At 41.7% G+C, this 24,659-nt stretch overlaps 1 protein-coding gene across 1 annotated transcript in view; it reads right to left on the bottom strand.

The window, feature by feature from the left end:
- Positions 1 to 20,841, bottom strand: part of LOC140464459 (BTB/POZ domain-containing protein KCTD5-like) — a 76,486-nt gene extending 55,645 nt beyond the window's left edge. Inside the window, exon 1 of the mRNA XM_072559528.1 lies at positions 20,605 to 20,841. Coding sequence (XP_072415629.1) covers positions 20,605 to 20,826 — 222 coding nt within the window. The 5' untranslated portion in view covers positions 20,827 to 20,841. The remainder of the gene's footprint in view (positions 1 to 20,604) is intronic.
- Between the last annotated feature and the right edge of the window lie 3,818 nt (positions 20,842 to 24,659).

Genomic DNA, 24,659 nt, shown 5'->3' with positions numbered 1-24,659 from the left:
GTACGACCTACTCTCCATTCCAGGCAACATCCTGGTAAATCTTCTCTGCACCCTCTCCAAAACTTCCACATCTTTCCTAAAGTGAGGCGACCAGAACTGCACACAGTACTCCAACTGTGGCCTAACCAAAGTCCTGTACAGCTGCAACATCACTTCACGACTCTTGAATTCAATCCCTCTGCTAATGAACGATAATACTCCATAGGCCTTCTTACAAACTCTATCCACCTGACAGGCAACCTTCAAAGATCTATGTACATAGACCCCAAGATCCCTCTGTTCCTCCACCTGACTAAGAACCCTACCATTAACCCTGTATTCCGCATTCTTATTTGTTCTTCCAAAATGGACAACCTCACACTTGGCAGGGTTGAACTCCATCTGCCACTCCTCAGCCCAGCTCTGCATCATATCTAAGTCCCTTTGCAAATGACCCAATGCCCTCCTCACTGTCCACAACTCCACCTATCTTCGTATCATCTGCAAATTTACTGACCCACCCTTCGACTCCCTCATCTAAGTCATTAATAAAAATTACAAACAGCAGAGGACCCATAACTGATCCCTGCAGAACTCCACTTGTAACTGGGCTCCAGGCTGAATATTTACCATCTACCACCATTCTCTGCCTTCGACCGGTTAGCCAGTTTTCTATCCAATTGGCCAAATTTCCCTCTATCCCATGCCTCCTGACTTTCCGCATAAGCCTACCTTATCAAATGCCTTACTAAAATCCATGTACACTACATCCACTGCTCTACCCTCATCCACATGCTTGGTCACCTCCTCGAAGAATTCAATAAGACTTGTAAGGCAAGACCTACCCTTCACAAATCCGTGCTGGCTGTCCCTAATCAAGCAGTGTCTTTCCAGATACGCGTAAATCCTATCCCTCAGTACCCTTTCCATTACTTTGCCTACCACAGAAGTAAGACTAACTGGCCTGTAATTCCAGTAATACTGGCATAGGTAAGGTGAATGACAAGGGTATTTTCCCTAGGGTAGAGGGGTTCAAAATTAGGGGGTTTTTTTTAGGGAAGAGAAGATAGATTTAAAAAGCGCATGAGGAGCTAATTTTTATGAACAGAATGTGGTTTGTGTGTGGAATGAACTGCCAGAGGAAGTGGTGGGTGTCGGTACAGTTACAACATTTTAAAAAAACATTTGGATAAGTTCATGAATAGGAAAAATTGAGTGTTATGGCCAAGCGTAGGGAGGTGGGACTAGTATAGTTAGGGAATAGGATTGTCATGGAGGCCTGTGGCCAGTGGAGTGCCACAAGGATCAGTGCTGGGCCCTCTACTTTTTGTCATTTACATAAATGATTTGGATGCGAGCATAAGAGGTACAGTTAGTAGATTTGCAGATGACACCAAAATTGGAGGTGTAGTGGACATCGAAGAGGGTTACCTCAAATTACAACAGGATCTGGACCAGATGGGCCAATGGGCTGAGAAGTGGCAGATGGAATTTAATTCGGATAAATGTGAGGTGCTGCATTTTGGGAAAGCAAATCTTAGCAGGACTTATACACTTAATGGTAAGGTCCTAGGGAGTGTTGCTGAACAAAGAGACCTTGGAGTGCACGTACCACCCTCTGTGTGAAAAAGTTGCCCCTTAGGTCTCTTTTATATCTTTGTCCTCTCACCCTAAACCTATGCCCTCTAGTTCTGGACTCCCTGACCCCAGGAAAAAGACTTTGTCTTTTTGTCCTATCCATGCCCCTCAATTTTGTAAACCTCTATAAGGTCACCCCTCAGCCTCCGATGCTCCAGGGAAAACAGCCCCAGTCTGTTTCCCCTGTAGCTCAGATCCTCCAACCCTGGCAACATCCTTGTAAATCTTTTCTGAAACCTTTCAAGTTTCACAACATCTCTCCGATAGGAAGGAGACCAGAATTGCATGCAATATTCCAACAGTGGCCAGAGGATGTGGTAGAGGCTGGTACAATTGCAACATTTAAGAGGAATTTGGATGGGTATATGAATAGGAAGGATTTGGAGGGATATGGGCCAGGTGCTGGCAGGTGGGACGAGACTGGGTTGGGATATCTGGTCAGTATGGACGGGTTGGACCGAAGGGTCTGTTTCCATCTGTACATCTCTATGACTCTATGGTCAGACGGAAGGGCATGCTGTATGAATCTATGACTTAAATTGGGGGAAACAACAACATTCAAGTTTGCTATGACACAATATTCAGGAACAAGTCAGCTCTGAAGGAAATTAGTGGGGACAAGAACATGGTGGTAGAATATAATGTAGATTTAATATGAAATAAGCCACTTTCCTTTAGCTAACTGTGAGCAACTAAAATATTGGCACTCAGAGACATTTCGTAGTTCTTGCACATAAAGCACAAACTCAGCATGGAAGTACAGAAAGTAATTAGAAAAGCAAGTATTGCATCATTTTAATTGGTATATGATACAATGGAAAATAAATCTGGTGCAATTAGAAAGGAATGTTTTGAGACCTCAAATGGAGTAGTGCGTAGTTTTGGTCTCTTTACCTAAAGAGGATACATAAAGGCTCACAATATTGATTTCTTGAAAGAGAAGCATTTCTGATGAGATATTGAAGAGAATGGGCTCAAGTTCTCAGAAGTTAGAAGAATGAGATGCAATCTCAGTGATATGGACAAAATTCTGGAGAAGGCTTGACAGGGTGGATGGTGCAAAGCTATATCTTTTGTCATGCAAAATCTAGAAGATGAGGTGGCCAATTGTTTAGTACTGAAATACTACGAAATTTCAACACTCAAAGTTGGATACTTTTGTACTTCTTTTGAGTACTGCCTATGGCTGCTCAGTCATCAAGAATGAAACACGGATAATCAATGGTTTTTGTGATGAGAACAGGAAAATGAAGAAAAAGTAAATGTTTGTTGGCCTACTCCTGCTCCCATTTCTAATGTTCTTAAGAGGCCTTAGGGAAGAGTAGTACTACTACTGAACCAAATCCATCTGTCAGTTACCCTCTCACAGTACTCAATATGACAGTTAATCAAAGTCAACCTGATTTTTCTCTTCCTCGTGGCACTGAACAGGATTTTGCTGCATTGCCCTCCAATTTTGAGATCAGCTAACAATTCTGGACTTTCTCAGTTTGCATGGTTTGGTAGCAGCACATTAGGCTGTAAAGTTCTTCTGCTAAATTCTAGAGAATGAATGGTCCAATGTAACAAAAAAAAAAGCAAAACGTATAGGGACCAACAATCATTCATTAAGCAGGGATGGCACCTCAGATACCAAATATGTTTGAATTGTTCCAATACAGCGCAAAAATTGGAACCTAACCAAGGAAGCTGGCACTCACACCCTTTCTGCAGAAAGCAGGATCAATTTAATCTTCTTAATTCCATCTATCACTCTACTCTGAATCATCAGAAGAGTGATTGAAGGGGCTGTTGAGTGTTATCAAGCAGCATGTACTCAGCAAAAACCTACACATTGATGTGCAATTTGTGGCGTGCCAGAACAGTGCGGCTCCTTATTACATGAGCTCATTATAAACTAGATCCAAAAATAGACAAACAATCCAAATCGTCCTTGGTGTCATGACTGCAGTTCGCAGAATTCGGCATTAAGGAGCCCTTATAAAACTGAAGTCAATAAGAACTGGGGGAAGTTCCACTGGTTGGAATCATTCATAGCGCAATGATGGAGGGTGTTGAGTGCTAATCACTTCATACCCAGCACAGTTCTTTAAGAGTTCCGCATGACGGTGTACTGGACGTAATCAACTTCAGCTGCTTGAAAAAACAACTTTGATGATTACTGCTTTGAATTCCATTTGCAACCTCTCAAATAATTAAATGGTCCTTTTTATTCCTGGGTCCTCTATCCCAGGATGTGGACACCGCTGCCTTGGCCAGCATTTAGTGCCCATGCCTAATTGCACTGAGAACAGTTAAGAGTCAACCACATTAAGTGTCTGGGGTCACATGTAGGCCAGACCAGTCAAGATGGCAGTTTCCTTTCCTAAAGGGCATGAGTGAACCAAATTTCTTTTGAATTGAATTCAAATTCCATCATTTGCCATAGCGGGAATTGAACCTCGTCCAGAGCATTACCCTGGACATTAATAGTCTATCAATATCATCACTAGGTTTTCACCTTTATTTGCTCATGTGCAATAAGATCCAGACACTAAGGTTGGGCTGATAAATATGTGATATAGTGTGTCACAAATTCCAGGAAATGCTGTCCCAACAAATAACATTCAACTGAATTAACATTGAATTACTATTAACACACCAGGGCTTAGCATTGCGGACTAGTTACAAACACTTTTGTCTAAAAAGGCTGAGAATAGAAATCTGTACAGAGTATCCCACTTCCTTGTCCCACCATCTTTAAGCATGCCAGCAGCATGATGAAATAATCTCCCACTTGTCTGCAGCTCCAATAGCACATAAGTTTGACAATACCCAGAACAAAACAGCCCATTTGATTAGCACTGACCCACCACTTTAAGCATTCATTTCCTCCAGCAGAATATAGTATAGTGGCTGTAGTGCTTTCCATCTACAAGATTCCCTTCAGCAATTTGCCAAGGCTTTGTTTGCATTGTCCAAGTCCATAATCTCTACCACTAAAATGGACAAAAGACAGCAGATTCTTGGGAACCAAGTTATCCAATACATATATAATTTCAGCTTGGAAACATATGACTTCCTTCTTCAGTGTTGGGCCAAAGTTCTGTAACTCCCTCCCTGGAGCACCTTCACCACGGAATATGAATGTTCGTATCTAACTAAGTTTTGGTTTTGACTCCCAGGTTAGTTGATCAAAAGATCTGACGAATGTGATACAAATTACTGACCAAGAACTCTTTCAGGTTAAGGAAGCCAGACTGCTGGTACAATGAATATACTTGGTAAAAACAATAACTGCAGATGCTGGAAAGCAAATACTGGATTAGTGGTGCTGGAAGAGCACAGCAGTTCAGGCAGCATCCAAGGAGCAGTGAAATCGACGTTTCGGGCAAAAGCCCTTTTGCCCAAAACGTCGATTTCGCTGCTCCTTGGATGCTGCCTGAACTGCTGTGCTCTTCCAGCACCACTAATCCAATGAATATACTTGTTGCAACAAACCAGTGATCTGCACTTTTTAGCAGACCAAGCGTATCTGGATGCATCCACTTAGACAAATACCATAAAATAGAAATGAACTACAAGTTCTCTAATCTTTGTATGTGCCACATCTCAGATGAAATAGTCTATTTTCAGGAATTAACTAGATATGTACATTTTAAAAACACAATATCTACCTCGCTGATCATACTAATAACCTTTATTAAAAGCTGAGTGAAAACATTTACACACTGATACTCCCCAATACTACAAGTAACATTCATGAAAACAAATGGAGTCAGCGACAGGATTTAACTACGGAAGGTATCCAAAGTAAACTTTATTTGGATCTCACCCAGAATTCTCTCAAATGCACGCAACAGAAGTCACTAGTTAAATGGGGATGGTCATCAAAGCATCAATACTTGACACCACTGAGTGAGAAAAGAATGCCAAAACTAACACAGCAAGGCCATAAGAATAGCAAGAAACTTCAAAAGCAAAATCTATGACAAAGCAGCAAGATACAAATCAGCTAACTGATTACAAAGAGGAATTAAACTAAAAAATGCTAACACTTCTCTAAAAAAAGTCACAGAAAACAGGTCTTTCCTAAAATGTAAGCTATTTTATATGTAAAATTCAAAGCCTCATGTAGCCTGACTCCCAATTGTTGCCCAAAATGTTTCAGCAAGATTCTACTCAATGGCTAAAAAATTCCCACCACACTCCTAACCAGGCAAGTAGCAGCTTTTAACAGTCTTGGTTAATCCTCATTTCACTGGGCCATCAGGAATATTTCACAATGGCTTCCCAGATGCAAGAATATCCCAACTGCAAAACCAAAAGTTGTTAAAATCAGGTTAACGCTGTATATTGGATTTGCAGAACCTGAAATGTCTCAAGCTTACTATTAAGGTAAATGCACACAAATATACTTAGACACAGAATTGAATTAAGCACCACTTCACAATCCTCAAGCCTGAATAGTCATTCTAATATCAAAGACTTCACATCAACCAATATTCTTCAATATCCAATACTCTTTAGTCTTCAATTACTCCTACCAGTAATCCATCCTTGTTAACATACAGTCAATAACTCGAGAATCCCTCAGCAGATTCATTTCCATTCTCATCTTCCATCCATCAGCCTTCACATTTCCCAAATAAAATCCAATATTTATAACAAACATTTAGCACCAAACAACTGCAAATTGTTTCATCTACCAACCTACCCTTACAAAAGGTAATGCAAGACCTTTACATTCATCTCCTAAAGCACCATTAAGTACTGCAAAAACTGTGAGATGTATTTCCTTTAAATTAAGCACATCATGTTCACTACTCAGTAGAATCTCAGCTATGTTGGGAAACTTTCACACTGTCCACGGTCCTATTGTTTGTTTCCCAATTTTCAGTCACCCAGAGGCTAACAAAAGTTCCAGCTACAGCGTTTTATATTTCCATTTATACAGCCCCCAACTGGGCACTGACTTCAGCAATTTAGGACCTTAAACTCAGGGCTCTATTTGTTCTACAGTAGAAGACAACTCTGTCTGTGGGACACTGAGGTAGACAATCATAACAGAACACTGCTGGCAGAGAAATCCTGGTGTCCTCAATTTCAAATCTGAATCCATTCTCCCAGCCCAAACCTTTTAATAAGTGAGCATTTTGACATTTCAACCGAGCACTAAATTTACAGGTGTTCCATGCATAACTTTCAGCTTCTTCCTATTTGCCACTGCAATAACTATTTACACATTTTTATTTTCAAATGAAAATATTGTTATTTCTACTGCCCAAAGGAAAATCCACCTATTTCTTCATTTAAGCGCTGTACCAAAGTACATGGTCAATGTTATCTCATTTCTTCACTTCTCTCCTGCACTGCTTTGATTTTATTAAAATCCTGTTATGTCTTTCAGCTCTTTAGCTCTAATTAACGGCTGTAGCCTTTAAGTGGCCTATTTCTCTTCAGATGCTGTAACCTAACTACACTGGCGGATGTCTTTCACAGCTGAATAATACTCACAAAATACCCATTAACATGTAGCTGCATGTACCCATTACAGAGCTCAGTTACAACATTTCAAAAAAGGGTGGCAAACACTTATCTGACCAAATTGAATAACGATGTTCAGAGGTCATTCTTTACACATCATAAAAACAATACTTTGCATTTCAGAAATAAGAGTGTTAATTTGAAAACTGCATAGTCAAAATTATGCCTGCATATAATCTGAACAAATCATGTCAGAAGCTGGTTGGTTAATCACTGGGCTTCAAAGATGCATAATTATTTTGTCTACATTCTTCTGGATACTGTAGCCCTCAATTAAGCTTCACCCTGTCTTGCTAAAGTTCCAGACCTAGCTCTCCTTACGCTTAGCAGTGAAGGATTTCAGTTGGCAACCATCAAAATAAAAAGAAAAAGTAAGTTTTGAAAAATTATGAAATGATTTGAACTTTGATCCAAAATCTCCTACAATCAGGAAGGAATATTAATCAGAGGCTTGAACTAGTACCAGTTCTACACATTACTCACTTGCTTTGCCACAAGCTTCAAGTGTATTATTTCTACCACACGTTCAATTCACCAAATAGTTGGTAGTGATGAATCATATTCCAGAAGACAATTTTCACCATAGGGTAAGGAACCTTTAACAGAGCAATAAGTGCAACTCACTTATAACACTTCCCAGGACTTAAGTCAAATTATGTTGTCATCCCATTTTCCCATCCCAGTTGAAGCAAAACGCTTACATGGAGGAGCATCCAGATAAGGCAACATACATATTGATTTGGTGACCGTTACAATCAGTGAGCGTCAATAGCAAAGATTAAGCCATCTGGTGTTACACAATGAATGCTCTTAACCTTAACTAGCTTCACGTAATTAATACTTTTCACCTTGTTAAACTAACCGTATAATACTGAATGCTTCCAATACCGGCAAATGGCTCTACATAATGAATGCTTTTCCACCTTGTTAACCCATTGTTAACTGATCTGAGTCATGCTCGGCTGAACCTAGTTTCATACAACTCAAAAATTAACTCTTTCCCTACCTGCTCATACCTGATACACATGCTCAATGTCATGATCTGGAATTGAAGCTTTCCTTTTATATGGAAAGTCACATTTGACTTACTCTTTATGTGTGACAAAAGGATCAAAAATTGGTAATTGTTAAATAAAGATTGCAAGGACTTATAGTATTTCCTACATGGATTTCCAACTGTGCCGTAATAAGGAACCAGATGTCTAGGAAGTTAAACATGCTTGCAAGTTAATTTCAAGCCAGTGTAGTAGACAGATAGCTAGCTTATTGTATTCACAACTTACAGCTTCCTTATTCCAAGGCAGGAAACATTAGCGATACTCTGCAAATAGAAACAGAACACTTTGGCCTGATGAATCTTTGTCAGAATGTTTAATTAAATTCACTTGTGGGACACAGGTGTCACTGAATAGCCAGCATTTATCACCTGTCCATTTTTGGTATTGGTACGCTGCCTTCTGTAGGTTGATCCACAATGCCCTTAGGGAGGGATTTCGAGGATTGTGACCCATCAACACTGAAGGAACAGTGATATATTTCCAAGTCAGAATAGAAAGTGACTTGGAGGCTGGTGAGATGGTAGTGGTGGTGATCCCATGTCTGCTGTTCTAGTCATTCTACACGGAAGTGGTGATGGGTTTGGAAGATTGTAAGCATCTTTGGTGAATTTCTGACGTGCAGCTTGCAGATCCCATCATACTCCCGACTTGTGTCTTGGAGATAACGAACAGTTTTTGGTGAGTCAGGTTGAGAGTTACTCACCACAATATTCCTAGCCTCGCGATGGTAACACCATTGAATGTCATGGGGCAGTGGTTAGATTGTCTTTTGGTGGTTTGGTCATGCCATGCAAGTCCAGGCAATGTTACTCGACACTTTGCAGCTTAAGGCTGGACATTGTCCAGATCTGGCTGTATTTTAACATGGGCTGCTTCATTATCAGATGAATTGCGAATGGTGCTGACCATTTTTTAAAAATTCATTTGTGGGACTTAGGCATCGCTGGCAGACCAGCACTGATAGCCCATCTTTGTTTGCCCTCGAGAAGGTGATAGTGAGCTGCCTTCTTGAATCGCTGCAGTCCACTTGCTGTGGGTTGACCCACAATGGCGGGAGAGGGGGAATTTCAGGATTTTAACCCAACAACTGTAAAGTAACAGTGGTACATTTCCAAGTCAGGGTGGTGAGTGGTTTGGAGGTGAACGTGCAGGTGGTAGTGTTCCCAAGTTCCTGCTGCCCTTGTCCTTCAAGGTGGAAGTGGTTGTGGGGTTTGGAAGGTGCAGTCTCAGGATCTTTGGTGAATTTCTGCAGGGTATCTTTTAAATAGTGCACACTGCTGTTACTGAGCACTGGTGGTGGAGGGAATGAATGTTTGTAGGTATGGTGCCAATGAAGCAGGTTGCTTTGTTCTTTAGTGTTATTGGAGCTGCACTTATCCAGACAAGTGGGGAGGATTCCATCACACTCCTGACTTGTGTCATGGAGATGGGGGATAGACTTTGAGAGGTCACAAGGTGAGATACTAGCCACAGTATACCCGGAATCTGACCTGCTCTTGTAGCCACTGCGTTTATGTGTTGAGTCCAGTTGAGTTTCTGGTCAATGGTAACCACAAGGACATGGACAGTGGGAGATTCAGTGATGGCAATACCATTGAATGTCAAGGGGTGGTAGTTAGAGTGTCCCTTATTGGTGATGGCCATTGTCTGGCATTTGTGTGGCATGAATGTTACTTGCCACTTGTCAGCCCAAATCTGACAAGTTGGGCATGAACTGCTTCAGTATCTGAGGAATCACGAATGGTGCTGAACATTAATGATTGTACAATGGACATCCCCACATTTGACCTTCTGACAGAGGGAGGGTCATTGATGAAGCAGCTGAAGATTGTTGGGCCTAGGTCACAATCCTGAGGGACCCCTGCAGTGATGTCCTGGAGCTGAGATAACTGACTGTCCACAACTACAGCCACGTTCCTTTGTACCAGGTATGACACTAACCAGTGGAGAGCTTGCCCCCGTTACCCACTTATTCCAGTTTTGCCAGGGCTCCTTGATGACATACTCAATCAAATGCAGCCGTGATGTCAAGGGCTGTCACTATCATCTTATTTCTGGAATTCAGCTAATTTGTCCACATTTGAATCAAGGCTGCAATGAGATCAGGAACTGAGTGACCCTGGCAGAACCTGCACTGGGTGTCACTGAGCAGGTAAGTGCTGCTTGATAGCACTATTGATGACCCCTTCACTTTACTAATAATGGAGAGAAGACGGATTAGGTGATAATTGGCCGGATTGGATTTGTCCCGCTTTGTGTATAGGACATACCAGGGCAATTTTCCACATTGTCAGGTAAATGCCAGTGTTGTAACTGTACTGGAAGAGCTTGGCTAGGGGGTCGGCAAGTTCTGGAACACACGCCTTCAGTATTATTGCCAGAATGTTATCAGGGCTCATTGCCTTTGCAGTATCCATTGCCTCTAGACGTTTCTTGATATCACATGGAGTGAATCAAATTGGCTGGAGAATAATATCTGTGATGCTGGGGACCACTGAAGGAGCTAGAGATGGATCATCCACTCGATACTTCTGACTGAAAATTGCTGCAAATGCATCAGCCTTATCTGTTGCCCTGATATGCTGAGCTCCTCCATCTTTGAAGGTGGGGATATTTGTGGTACCTCCTCCTCCAGTGAGTTGTTTAATTGTCTACCACCATTCACATTGGATGTGGAAGGATGGCAGAGCTTAGATCTGATCCGTTGGTTATGAAATCGCTTAGGTTTGTCTATCACTTGCTGTTTATGCCGTTCAGCACACAAGTAATCCTGTTGTTTGGTGGCTTCACCAAGTTGACACCTCATTTTTAGGTATGCCTGATGCTGCTCTTGGCATGCCCTCCTCCACTTTCCATTGAACCAGGGATAATCCCCTAGCTTGTTGATAATGGTTAAGTGAGGGAGATGCAAGGCCATGAGGTTGCAGATTGTTGATAGCCCACAGTACCTCATGCATGCCCAGTCTTGAGCTGCTAGATTGGTTTGAAGTCTGTCCCACTTAGCATGGTGACAGTGGAGGCAGGACTTTATCTCCACAAGGACAGTGCAATGGTCACTCTTACCTATACTGTCATGGACTGATATTTCTGCAGCTAGCAGATTAGTTAAGATGAGGTCAGGTATGTTTTCTCCTCACCACCTGCTGCAGACTCAGTCTAGCAGTTATATCCTCTAGGACCCGACTAGCTCGATCAGTAATGCTGTTGCCTAGCCATTCTTGGTGGTGGACATTGAAATCCCCAACCACAGTACATTTTGCACCCCTACCACGTTCAGTGCTTGCTCCAAGTGTTGTTCAACATGGAGTACTGATTCATCAGCTGAAGGAGGACAATATGTGGTAACAAGTCACTTCCTTACCCATGTTTAACCTGAAGCCATGAGACTCCAAGGGGTCCTGAGTTGATGTCAAGGACTCGCAGGGAAACTCCTTCTGGACTGTATACCACAGTGCCGCCACTGGGTCTGCTGAGTCTGTCCTGCCAGTGGGACAGGACATATCTAAGGATGGTAATGATGGTGTGTGGGGTGTTATCTGTCAAGGTATGATTCCATAAGAATGACTACGTCAGACTGTTGCGTGACTAGTCGGAGACTGCTCTCCCAGTTTCGGCACTAGCCCCCAGATGTTGGTAAGGAGGACTCTGCAAGGTTAACAGGGTGGTTTATGCTGTTGTCTTTTCCGATTTCAAGGTCGATTCCAGGTAGTCTGTCAGGTTTCATTTCTTTGTCGTGGCTTTCTAGAAATTGATGCTTGCTAAGCCATTCAGAGGGCACTTGTGAGTCAACCACATTGCAGTGTCTGTGGATTCACATGTAGGCCAGACCAGGTAAAGATGGCAGATTTCCTTCTCTAAAGAACATTAGTGAACCAGACAGGTTTTTCTGACAATTGACAACACTCTCACGGCTATCAGTCAGCTCTTAATTGCAGATTTTTAAAAAATTGAATTCAAATTCTACATCTGCCATGTCTGGATTCAAACACAGGTCCACAGAACATTATTCTGGGTTTCTGGAATAATAGTCAAGCAGTAATACCACTAGGCCATCGCCTCCCCACACCTGAATTGATTACACTTCAAACATCCCTACTTCTGACCTTACGATGGAGGGAAGGTTATGATGAACTGAAGATAGTTGGGCCTATGGGACTACCCTGAGGAACTCCTGCAGAGATGTCCTGGAACTGAAATGATTGACCTCCAAAAACTACAACCATTTTACTGTGTGCCAGGTCTGACTCCAACCAATGGACAGTCTGTCCCAATACCTACTGATTACAGTTTTGCTAGGCCTCCTTGATGCCACACTGTCAAATGTAGCCTTAATTCAAGGGCTATCACTCTCACCTCAATCGCTGGAATTCAACTCTTTTGTCCATGTTTGAACCAAGAATGCAAGGAGGCTAGGAGGTGAGTGGCCCTGGCAGAACCCAAACAGGGCATCACTGAGCAGGTAATTGCTGACAGGTGCTGCTTGATAGCACTGTTGCTGATGCCTTCCATTACTTTATTGATCATCAAGAGTAGGTTGATCTGGCAGTTACTTGGCCAGGTTGGATGTGTCTGTCTTTTTGTGTACAGGACATACCTGGGCAATTTTCCACATTGTTGGGCAGATGCCAGTGTTGAAACTGCACTGAAATAGCTTGACCAAAAGAGTTGCAAGATCTGAAGCACAAGTGTTCAGGACTATTGTCAGAATGTTGTCAGGGTCAGAGCCTTTGCACTAGCTAGTGCCGCCAACTGTATCTTGACATCAAGTGGAGTAAATCAAATTGGCTGAAGATTGGTATCTGTGATGCTGGGGACCACTTAAGGAGGCTAAGATGGATCAGCATTTTTGGCTGAAAATGCAAATGCTTCAGTCTTACCTTTTGCACTGAAGCGCTGTGCTATTCCCTAACTGAGGATGTGGATACCAGTGGAGTCGCCTCCACCAAGTAAGTTGTTCAAATGTCCACAATTCACAACTGGTTGAAGCAGAACTTAGATGTGATCCATTTGTTGTGGGGTCACTTGCTGCTTATGCTGATTGAAATACAAATATGTTTGCTTGGTGTTGCTTCTGACATGTCGTCCTGCACTCTTCATTGAGCATTGGCTGATTCCCTGGCTGGATGGCAATGGCTGAGTGGGAATATGTTAGGCCATGGGGTTGCAGATTGTGCTGGCATATAGTTCTGCTGCTGCTGATAGCCCAGCGTGCTTCCTGGATGTCCAGTCTTGACCTGCTAGATCTGCACAACATTTGCCCTAATGTGGTCCACACAACATGACGGAGGGTATTCTCAATGTGACGGTGGGATTTCGTCTCCACAAGGACTGTGCGGTGGTCACTCTTTCTGATACTTTCATGCACAGGTGCATCTGCATTCAGCAGATTGGTTAGGATGAGGTCAAATATGTTTTTCCCTCTTGATGGTTCCCTCACCACTTGCTGCAGAACCAGTATTGCAGCAATATATTTTAGGACTTGACCAGCTTGATCAGTGGTGCTGCTGCCAAGACACTCTTGGTAGTGGACATTGAAATGCCCCAGAGTTCGTTCTGCACTCTTGCCACTCTCAGTACTGCCAAGTGCTGCTCAACATACGGGTATACTGGCTCTTCAGCAAAGTGAGGACAGTATGTGGTAATCAGCAGGTGGCTTCCTTGCCCACGTTTAACCTGAAGCCACAAGAGATCGAGTCAATGCGGAGAAACTCCTTCCTGACTGTATACCACTGTGCTACCGCCTCCGCTGGTGGGAAAGAATATATTCAACGATGATGCCATTGTCTGCAAAGTTTTCTGTGAAGCATGATTCTGTGTCTATGACTACGTCAGGCTGTTGCTTGATTAGCCTGAGAGACAGCTCTTCCAAATTTTGTCACCATGAGTTGGTAAGGAGGACTTTTGCAGGGTCAACAGTGCTGTTTCCACCATTGTCTTTACTGGTGCCTAGATTGATGCTAGGTGGTCCATCTGGTTTCTCTGTTTAGATTTCAACTTGATTGATACATCTGATTGGCTTGCCAGGTCATTTCAGAGGACAACTGAGAGTCAATCACATTTCTGTGGGTCTGCAGTCACATATAGGCCAGACTACCAGAGATTCCCTTTCCTGAAGGGCATTTGTGATTTAGATGGGTTTTTCCAACAGTCATGGTCACCAGATTTTTAATTCCGGATATTTCTTCTTGAATACCAATTCCACCAATTGCCATGGTGAAATTCAAACCCGGGTCCTACTACGTTTGCTAATAGTCTAGTGATAATTCTCCCTTAACAGGCAAAATATAAAGGAGAAACAACTTTAAGAACGAACAGAAGTGGAAAGAGAGAGGAAGAATGATGGTAAGATCTGCAAAAGGCAGAAATTACTTCAATGACCAAAAGGGCTGACAATGATGTCATACAAAGATTTATGGTGGAAATAAAAGAGAGAATTATGACATCAACTTGCTGTCAAAAAAGTAGTTATATAGTAGTTATGATCTCAAAGTACTGACATCAGTGCTGAATCCAAAGGCCGAAACATTAATGCTTTTCTCTCTCTCTGCAGATGCGGTCTTTCCCAAGTATTTCCAGCAGCCAAAACATTTTTCTTTTCCTAATCCAATCTGTTCTAAATGTTCGCCACAACAGAACTGATTTTTTTTTTTATAACTGACTTGTTCTATGTCTTGCTCTTAAACTACATCTTCCCAACCTTCCACAAAGTCTAAGAAAGTTTTTTTTTTGTAAATATGGTTGGTTTCTATTGCAACTTCTTCATCAGCAAAGAAAAAAAGGGATTGAGGAAGGAATTTGTGGACTCCACAGCTCACAGAGGGGCAGGATTTCCTGCTTGCTGCATGCATTCAAATTCAGATACCCATTTATAGTCCTATAGCACATGCTGCTTCATGTACTCTCCAGATTAAACAAACATTATTTTTAATCCTGTAAAAGAAAACCTGAGCAAGACAAACATGAAAGGGAATAAGATCTTGGGAAATACTGAGGATCAGAAGTACTACGGTATTCATGTCCAGAGGTCCCTTAAGATTGCAGGTAGATAAAGTGGATAAGAAGGCATGAGATAAACTTGCCTTTATTAGCTAAGGCAGAGAATTTAAGTGCAAGGAGGCTATGCTTAAACTGTACAAAATTGAGTTAGGTCACAGCAAGCGTATTGTGTGCAGTTCTGAAATCTACATTCTAGGAAAGATGTGATTGCACCAGAAAAGGTTCAAAGAGGATTTACCAAGATGTTACCTGTGTGTGGAGAGTTTTAGTTTTGAAGAGAGATTGGATAGAGTGACATTGATTCCCTGGGAGTAGGACAGAGTGTGGGGACATGATTGAAAGGCATTAAATTATAAAGGGGCACAGACAGTGTGGACAGGAAGCAAATTTGTTCCCCTTGGTGGAGAAATCAAGGTGGGTGGGGGAGGCACAGGTTTAAGGTGAAGGGAATCTGGAACTCACTGCCTCTAAGAGTGGTAGAAGCAGAAACCCTCATAACATTCAAGTAGCACTTAGATGTCTACCTGTGTTGCCAAGGCATGCAAGGCTCTGAGCCACTGCCATAAAATAGAATTAGAATAGTTAAATGGTTGTTTTTGACTGGCGCAGGCTCAACGGACAGAAGGGCCTTTTTTTCTCTACTGTAGTCCTCAATGACTACATCAAGAATGATTTCAGTGAAGCACTTGCATGAACTCTCAGAGACAAAAAAAAAAGTTATTTCCAAACTGAATTTTTCCTCTCATCCATAATGTTGCTCAAGAAAATGCATGGGTAGTGATCCTATAAGGACCAACTACAACACAGGCAGAAATTCTAAAAGACCGTTTACTGTTGATATAATATCCTTGGTCTCCTACATTCCAAAGGATCAACTCATCCAAAATGCAAACCTGGTTATAAGCGATGAAGTTTATTGTCCCTTTCTCCTTTTATTCTTATTGCGCATTGCAATTATACCCCTGCTTCAATGACTGGTAAATGACATTCATTGAACATTGTCAAACCACCTGAATTCTAGCTGGCCTGTATATGTTTTCCATTAAATAGATGCCTCCTGCAGTGTTGCAGCTTGGCTACTAATCAGAATGTATGAGCTTGGTAATGTCGCTTTAACAAAATAAATTAAACATGTGACTTCAAACATCACATTAAGTATGGAAACAAATAGACCAAGCAAACTTTAAACTTTTCAAATAAAGAAAATATTTGTTGCAAGCATTTAGTTTTAGGAATGAAACATCAATATGTTCTAAAACATACAACTGACTCACAATCAGATAGTTCACTCAGCAGATTGACATTAAGCATGTACAGGATGGCAGCAGAGTGGGCTTGTAACTCAAATACGATAAATTCTGTCTTAGTAATTCTCCAGTGCTTCATCATTTCTATCACTACACGGCAATGCTTTGTGCTCCTCCCCAAAATCATTGAGTTGCCATTTCATCTTTCGGACTTAGCTTTTGATTAGATTCCCTACAGTGTGGAAACAGGCCCTTCGGCTTAACCAGTCCACACCAACCCTCTGAAGAGTAACCCACCCAGACCCATTTCCCTCTGACTAATGCACCTAACACTATGGCCAACTCACCTGACCTGCACATCTTTGTGACTATGGGAGGAAACCAGAGCACCTGGAGAAAACCCACACAGACACTGGGAGAATGTGCAAACTCCATACAGACAGTCTCCCGAGGCTGGAATTGAACCTGGGACCATGGCACTGTGTGGCAGCAGTGCTAACCACTGTGCCACCTTTAGCTTAACTCTCTTGCTTCAGGTTTCCCATTTCCTTCTTAGCATTAAACAAAGGTGTTATCTGATACATTTCTTGTTTGGCATAGTGTTTAGAACACAAGTTCCAGTACAACAGGTAATACTAGCAATGAAATTTCAGTCAGGCGTCTTGATGAGTTATCACAAATTTACTTGCCTTGCATCAGCAAAAGATCTTTTGATGAAAGCACTTTTTGTTTTAAAACTTGCGGGAATTTCACTCTTCAGAAATCAAAATGGTGTTCATTGTGTAAGCACATGCAATATATCAACCATGCTGAAAAACTTGGCAGCCTCTCTGACATAAGGACAGCTACAAACATCAGTTGAAACTACAGCGCTTAACGGGATAGATGTATTGTCACTCGACAAATGAATGAAATTAAAGGTAAAATTTGGGTGGGTAAAATGCCATATTCTGTGGGCTTCTGTTCCCATCTGATTAGAGTTTTCAAATGGAAATCAAACTAATTAAACATAACAACACGAGGATGACTGAAACAGCTCAACGCATTGTGATGGTTATAAAACTTGATTTGAGAAGTCCACACAACTGAAGTGAATAATTAATGAGAATGTGTATTGGGTGTGAGCAGGTAGGGAAAGAGTTAAGGTTTGAGAAACAAGAGGTTCAGCTGAGTATGACTCAGATTAGATAACTTGCAGTTAACAATGGGGTTTCGGAGGCAATGGTAATGGGTTAACAAGGTGGAAAAGCATTCATTTTGTAGAGCCATTTAACAATATTGGACGCATTCAGTATATAAGGTCAGTTTAACAAGGTGAAAAGTATTTATGACATGAAGTCATTTAAGGTTAAGAGCATTCATTGTGTAACACCAGATGGCTTAATCTTTGCTATTGACACTCACCGATTGTAATGGTCATCCAATCAATATGTACTTTGCCTTATCTGGATGCTCCTCCCTGTAAATGACTATATAATTTATTAAGAAACTGTTCTAGAGAAGACCGAGAACTTATGTCTCTGTGCACATGGGTGATCGTTCTCTCTCCCTCCAGGGCCCGGAATAAAGATGGAGGCAAAACTATACTGTCTGAGCGTTTTGCTTCGACTGAGGCAGGAGTAAGATGACACTACTTATAAAATGTAGGTTAGATTGTTAAGGAAGTTACATATAGCTAATGATCACTAATTTCACCCTTAGTATTGCTAAAAATGAAGACATTTTGACGAAAGTTTTTGTCCCATGTGAGAACAATTTGTACGAATACTAATGCAAAGGGAAAGCAACATTTATACTATCTGAAAAGTGCGCTGATTTGGTTGGCAAGTGGACTCTGATTTGTAGATGCAACGCCATGAAGAATATGGATTAGGGTGGTGCGGGAAAAGCACAGGTCAGGCAGCATCCGAGGAGCAGGAAAATGTTTTGGGTAAAAGCCCTTCATCAGTTTTATGAAGAATATGGCAGTTAATAATGATTGACAGCTAATTGCCAGGTTGACTCTGATTGTTTGAGGCAATGGGTTGACCAATGAACCAGAATAAATGGCTGTCATCTACTTTATTAAGATTACCCAGTGTGGAAACAGGCCCTTCGGCCCAACAAGTCCACACCGACCCGCCGAAGCGCAACCCACCCAGACCCATTCCCCTACATTTACCCCTTCACCTAACACTAAGGGCAATTTAGCACGGCCAACTCACCTAACCTGCACATTTTTGGACTGTGGGAGGGAGCACCTGGAGGAAACCCACGTAGACACGGGGAGAACGTTCAAAATCCACAGTCAGTTGCCTGAGGCGGGTCTCTGACGCTGCGAGGCAGCAGTGCTAACCACTGTGCCACCCATTAGGTTGACTAATATTCCAGCTATATTTTACCTTTCGCATTACGGTTTCACTGGTCTCTCGAGATCATGGGTAAATGGACCCAGAAATTCAGCTTCTACAAGCTCGCGTCTACCTGCACTATTGGATGCAATACAACATAATTACTACCGACAGGGAGAAAAGCAGAGATGAGACTGAAAGATTGTCGATTGAAAGATTGTAAACATTGGTGTTTATGGAACATCGGTTCAAACATCTGTAACGATGGCTCATCTCAACTTCTCATCATTTAGCTGCTAATACAAATGCACCCCTAAAAAAATCTGTTTCATAGCATCTCAGGTTACAGAAGTTTATCAGGAGACAGCACAGACATCATTCCAGAGTGTGAAAGATTGGTCAGCAGACAAGTATTCAATGCACAATCCACAATAAAACAAAATCAATGGAAAAATAGCTTCAAGTGTAGCTGTGCTCAGGATTGATTTACAAGATACTGAGCACTGCAATCAACTATACCGCTCCTTTAACATGGTAAAATGACATGCTTCCAGACACACCAAAAATGCAGTCGTGAAATTCAACCAAATTCAGTTAAACGCAAATTACATTAAATATGTAAACTCAGAATAATTACCACTATTGCATGTGAAAGATATCAACTTATCATGGAGTACAGTACCAACATGGCCCTTGACTTGCATCTGAAAAGTGAGTAATAAATGGTCATTGCTGTCAGATATCAGAACTAAGTCCAGTCTTCCCAGTTCAGCTCATACCATCCTATACAGATGCTGCAGAATATTCTGCTGCAGCAAAGATAATTGCAACATCTCATTTGTTATCAGTAACTAAGTACAGTACAGGGCAGGGACTGAGCTCAGGATAGTCCTGGCTATATGGATATCTATTCTCTAGGGAAGTCATCATGCAAAATGAAATTGCTGACTTGAATGCATTTTTACAGATTATTACATTCAAGACAAACCTTCTTAGTCTGCATGCTAAAATAGCACAGGATTGTGACAGATTACAGAATCTCTCCAGCAGCGTGCTTGCTCAAGCCCCAAATCAAAACAAACTACAGTAAGTGGGCTGTACTGCAATACCAGCCAAGGCAATTCACCATATTCACTGAAATGAGTGATAAAAGTAATATCCAGCACAAACTCATGCACAACAGTAGAAAACTACACACAGTTAATATCTGGTGGGAGAAAGTGGGAATGTTTTATGAGAAATAAACTTTTGGTAAATTCTGGAGCATTTTAAACTAAATTTCTTTCAATTGTGTATTTTGTATGGCTTGTAGTCATGCTAGATACCTTAAAGTGCAAACTGATAACATCAAAAACTAAACAATTGATTAATGTTGTGGCTCGTCAAGAGAGAGGGTTCTCAATGTCTACAGACAATATTAATCCTGCAGGTACGCCCTTTCCTAAAAATTATTTTCCATCAATCACACACATTAAGAATTCCTACGTTCTGAATTAGAAATTGAATTCCCTTATTGACATGGAGTGATGGCTGATCTCACAAGTTGCAACGAATCGTTTGCACATACAACACAGTAACAATTGACAGGAATACAAAAACCGGTGCACATAAGCACAATCAAAATTTCTTCATTGTTGGTGGTGTTTTGGGATTTTAACAGCATTTATAAATCCCCAGATTACTGAAACACCCCTCATTTTAGGTGAAAGTTTAAGGAATGTCTTTTTTAAAATCAGTATATTCTATCTGGGACCAATCTCTGCCCAAAATTCAGGGTCTTCCTCACCCACCATCCCCATAGTCTCAGTCCATCCCTTTCTTCCCCAGTACCTTGTCAGAATCCAGGTCGGGGTCGGCTTGACACAGTCGATACAGGAATGACTTGGGGTCGCGGCAGAGAGTCTGGCGGGTGCTCAGGAACCGGGTGCCGCCGACATTCAGACGGACCCACTTAGCGGCAGTAGCCGCGCGCTCCAAACCAGAACATTTCCGGCACAGGGAACCGTTAAAGTTTTCCGAGAGCTCCGGCAACGAACCACTCACCGCCGCCATTGTCAGCGACCTCCCACCGCATTCTCCACCGCCCCCGTCGCCACACCTCCTGGCATGCACCGCATCGCGACCCCACCCTCCGCCACTCCTCCCGGCATGCACCGCATCACTACCGCCGCCACTCCTCCCGGCATGCACCGCATCACTACCGCCGCCACTCCTCCCGGCATGCACCGCATTGCCAGCCCCAACCTGCCTGGAGTTGGACGCCACACCTCCCGGCATGCACCGCATCCCCACTTCCCGGCATACATTGCTTCCACCCCTCACCGCCCAAGACCACTACACCTCCCGGCATGCACCGCATGTTGACCAGCACCTGATGAAGGAGCAGCGCTCTGAAAACTTGTGTTTCTAAATAAACCTATAGCCTGGTGTGTGATATTTAACTCGATCCCAGTAACCCTTTTTCAGAACATCCACTTCTAATTTTTGTTTCAGATGTCCAACACTACAGTTGTGTTTTATTAATATCTCTCCCAGTTTCATATTTCTGCTTATTCCTTCCATCGCCCCCATCATCAGCACATATACCACCTTTTCCTCACTACAATCAGTTCTGAATGGGTGCTAGACTTCAGACTCTTTCTGTCTCCACAGACATTACCAGACCTTTTGATTTTGTTTCACATGTTCAGTATCTGCGGATATTTATTTTATTTTAATGTGATAGTTCCGGAGTTGTCTTTGGATTCGAAACGATAACTCTTTCTCTCTCCACGGATACAATGAGACTGTACAATTACACTGTTTCTATTTATTAATGCTCTATGGTAAGTCTTTTAACACCATGTTACAGATATTTGAATGATATATTAATAATGCAAATTGCACAATGATAATATTTACACCAAGACTGCTTCTAACACAAACTATAATTACCTTTATCTATCACGAATCCATGATATTTACTAAAAACGTTCATGAACGTTAAAGGGATGCTTACGAATCACTATTACTGCAAAATGATAACTTTGACGAGCATGCTATAATTAATCTATTAAATTGGTTGTTGGTAACCACCTAATACTTCTAAAAGGTTTATTTTAAAATGTTAACATTCTCCTAACTGTTGGCTTGGATTTGTTAATTTTGCCAAGAGCTTTTCTTCTCATGCTTTCCAAAAAAAAAGCTTTATTTAGGGAAAACTACTCACAGGTTAGAAATTAGAATTGGAACAGGCCAAGTTGTTTCTATGATTCACATCGAAGGTAGTGTAATTTGTCATAAAGTATTTCTCAGGAGAGAATTTGTCATAAAGTATCTCAGGAGTTTGAGCAGCTTCATGGTTAAAATGCGCCATCTAATGGTAGCAAGATGAAAGATCAAAACAAATATTTCAGTAACCATTAAAGCAAATTTTTCCACCCCTCAAAATATGGCTCAGATACTCCAATGAGCAGAAAGAGCAGTGTATACTGGAGTTGCACACCAGGATCAAGTTGACTCCAAGAGAATTGCTCAGGAAATTGACAATACCAATAGGTAATTCCCTTGCTTGTAATAGTCATTAAGTTTGGAAGTAGACCAAATAATCTGTACCGATCATGTTCCCAAACTAAACTAGTCCCCATCTATCTGGATTTGGCCCATATTCCACCAAAACCTTCTCATTTGTAATCTATCCAAATGCCTTTTGAATGTTGTAACTGTATTTCATCCACCACTTCCTCTGGCAAATCACTGTTCTCCCCTCATGCCCTTTTTAAAACTTTCTTCTCACCTTAAAAGTATGCCTCCTAGTTTTGAACTTAACCACTCTAGGAAAGGACCTTTGCTATTCACTCTTATCTATGCCCTTCATGATTTTATAAACTTCTAAGGTCATCCTTTAACCTCCTATGTTCCAGTGAAAAAAGTCCCAGCCTATTCTTATAACTCAAACCTTCCGGACTTTGGTAGCGTAACAAATTCAGACAGACAATTTAGAGGGCTCCAACTCACCCAAGCTTGATAATTAAAAGATTAGCGGATTAAAAACCTACTTTAACGTCTGGATAACTACTAAACAGAACCCCCAAGACAGCACTGATCCCTAACTATAACCCCAACCCTGTTTCCCCTGATCTTGTCATCACATTCTAACCTGCCAGAATTGATAATCCCTAATAAAAACAGAAGTTGCTGAAAAATATCAGGTCTGGCAGCATTTGCCAGAAGTTCTGAAGAAGGGTTACTGGTCTCGAAACGTTAACTCTGATTTTTCTCCACAGATGCTGTCAGACCTGCTGAGATTTTCCAGCAATTTGTTTTTGTTTCACATTTCCAGTATCTGCAGTTCTTTTGGTTTTTGCCCAATAATCCCTTCCCACCCAGGGTTCAAATACACTCTACCACCTTCCATATCGCCAGACCAATGGTGTCACCTCAAGGCAAGGAGTCTGCACTGGCTTCACTTCAAGGTGTTGGAGGCTGAGAGTCTGCGCTGGTTTTACCATCCTTGGCAGGCATCAGCAATATCCGGGGTAAGTAGTAGTAAAAAAAAAGCAGAAAAATAAGAAACGAAATGGATGGAGCAGACAACCTCCGGTTTATAAGTCTTATTCTGATGCTATTTTTGATTGAAAAGATAAAACGCGAATGCCAGAGGAAATGGTGGATGCAGGTGCAGTTACAACATTTAAAAGATTTGGATTGGTACTTGAATAGAAAATATTTAAAGCGATATTGGGCAGACGCAGGCAAGTGGGACTAGTTTAGTTCAGGAAACTTGGTTGGCGTGAACGAGTTGGACCAAAGGGTCGGTTTCCGTGCTGATATGGCAGACTTAGATTTGGGGGTTGGTGGGGAAATAGGCATGGCAATTCAATTTGCATATGATGATGGGTAGGAAGCAGAATGCAGAAGAATCTGGATAGGTTGAGCGATTGGGGGAAAATGTCTGGAAGACAGAATATAATGTGGGAGAATGTAAAGTTGTTCACTTTGGCAGGAAGAATGGAAAGCAGTCATGAGTGCAGAGTATTAAATGGTAAATGATGTAAAAATCAGAGGTGCAAAGGGATTTAGGTATTTTAATGCACGAATATCAAAATGTTAGTACATAGGTATAGAATATTATCAAGAATAGGGTGAAAGGAATTGAACATACAAATAAGAATGTTATGCTTCAGTAAACAAGACACTCATGAGACGATCTCAAAATGTGTGCAGCTTTGGTCTCCTTGTTTAAGGAATGATACAACTGCACTGGAGACAGTTTACAAAGTTGACGTTGGAAAAGTCAATTTTCTTCTGAGGAAAGATTGGTCAGACCAGACTTTAGAAAAGCAAGGAGTGACTTGATTGAAGTGTACAAGATTCTGAATGGGCTTGACAAGATAGAAATTTCTTCCTGCGAATCCAGAACTTGGGGCCACTCTATTTGGAGCAGAGAATGAGGAGTAAATTTTTTCTTTCCGAGGTTTGAGACACTTTGGAATTCTCCGTTTTCATAGAATCCCTAGTGCGGAAGGAGACTATATCCCTTCATTTCCCAAGGCTAGTCCACCTAGTCTGCATATCCCTGGACACTTACATGTAATTTAGCATGGCTAATCCACCTAACCTGCACATCTTTTGACTGTGGAAGGAAACTGGAGCACCCGGAGGAAACCCACACAGACATGTGGAGAACGTGCAAACTCCACACGGTCAGTAAACCTGGATCCCTGGCACGTGAGGTAGCTCTGCTTGCTACTATGCAACCTTTAAGAATGTGGTGGAAGCAGAGAGTGTTAAATATTCAACGTAGAGGTAGGTAGATGGATTTTTTTTCAAGGTAGTGAAGCCAAAAGTTAATGCGGGTAGATAGGGATATGGAATTCAAAACACAAATTGATCAGCAACAATCT

Source organism: Chiloscyllium punctatum, chromosome 40, assembly GCF_047496795.1.
Source record: "Chiloscyllium punctatum isolate Juve2018m chromosome 40, sChiPun1.3, whole genome shotgun sequence".
NCBI classification, from domain to species: Eukaryota; Metazoa; Chordata; class Chondrichthyes; order Orectolobiformes; family Hemiscylliidae; genus Chiloscyllium; species Chiloscyllium punctatum.
Note: the sequence above shows the minus strand (reverse complement) of the source record. Positions and strands in the feature narration are given on the sequence as shown.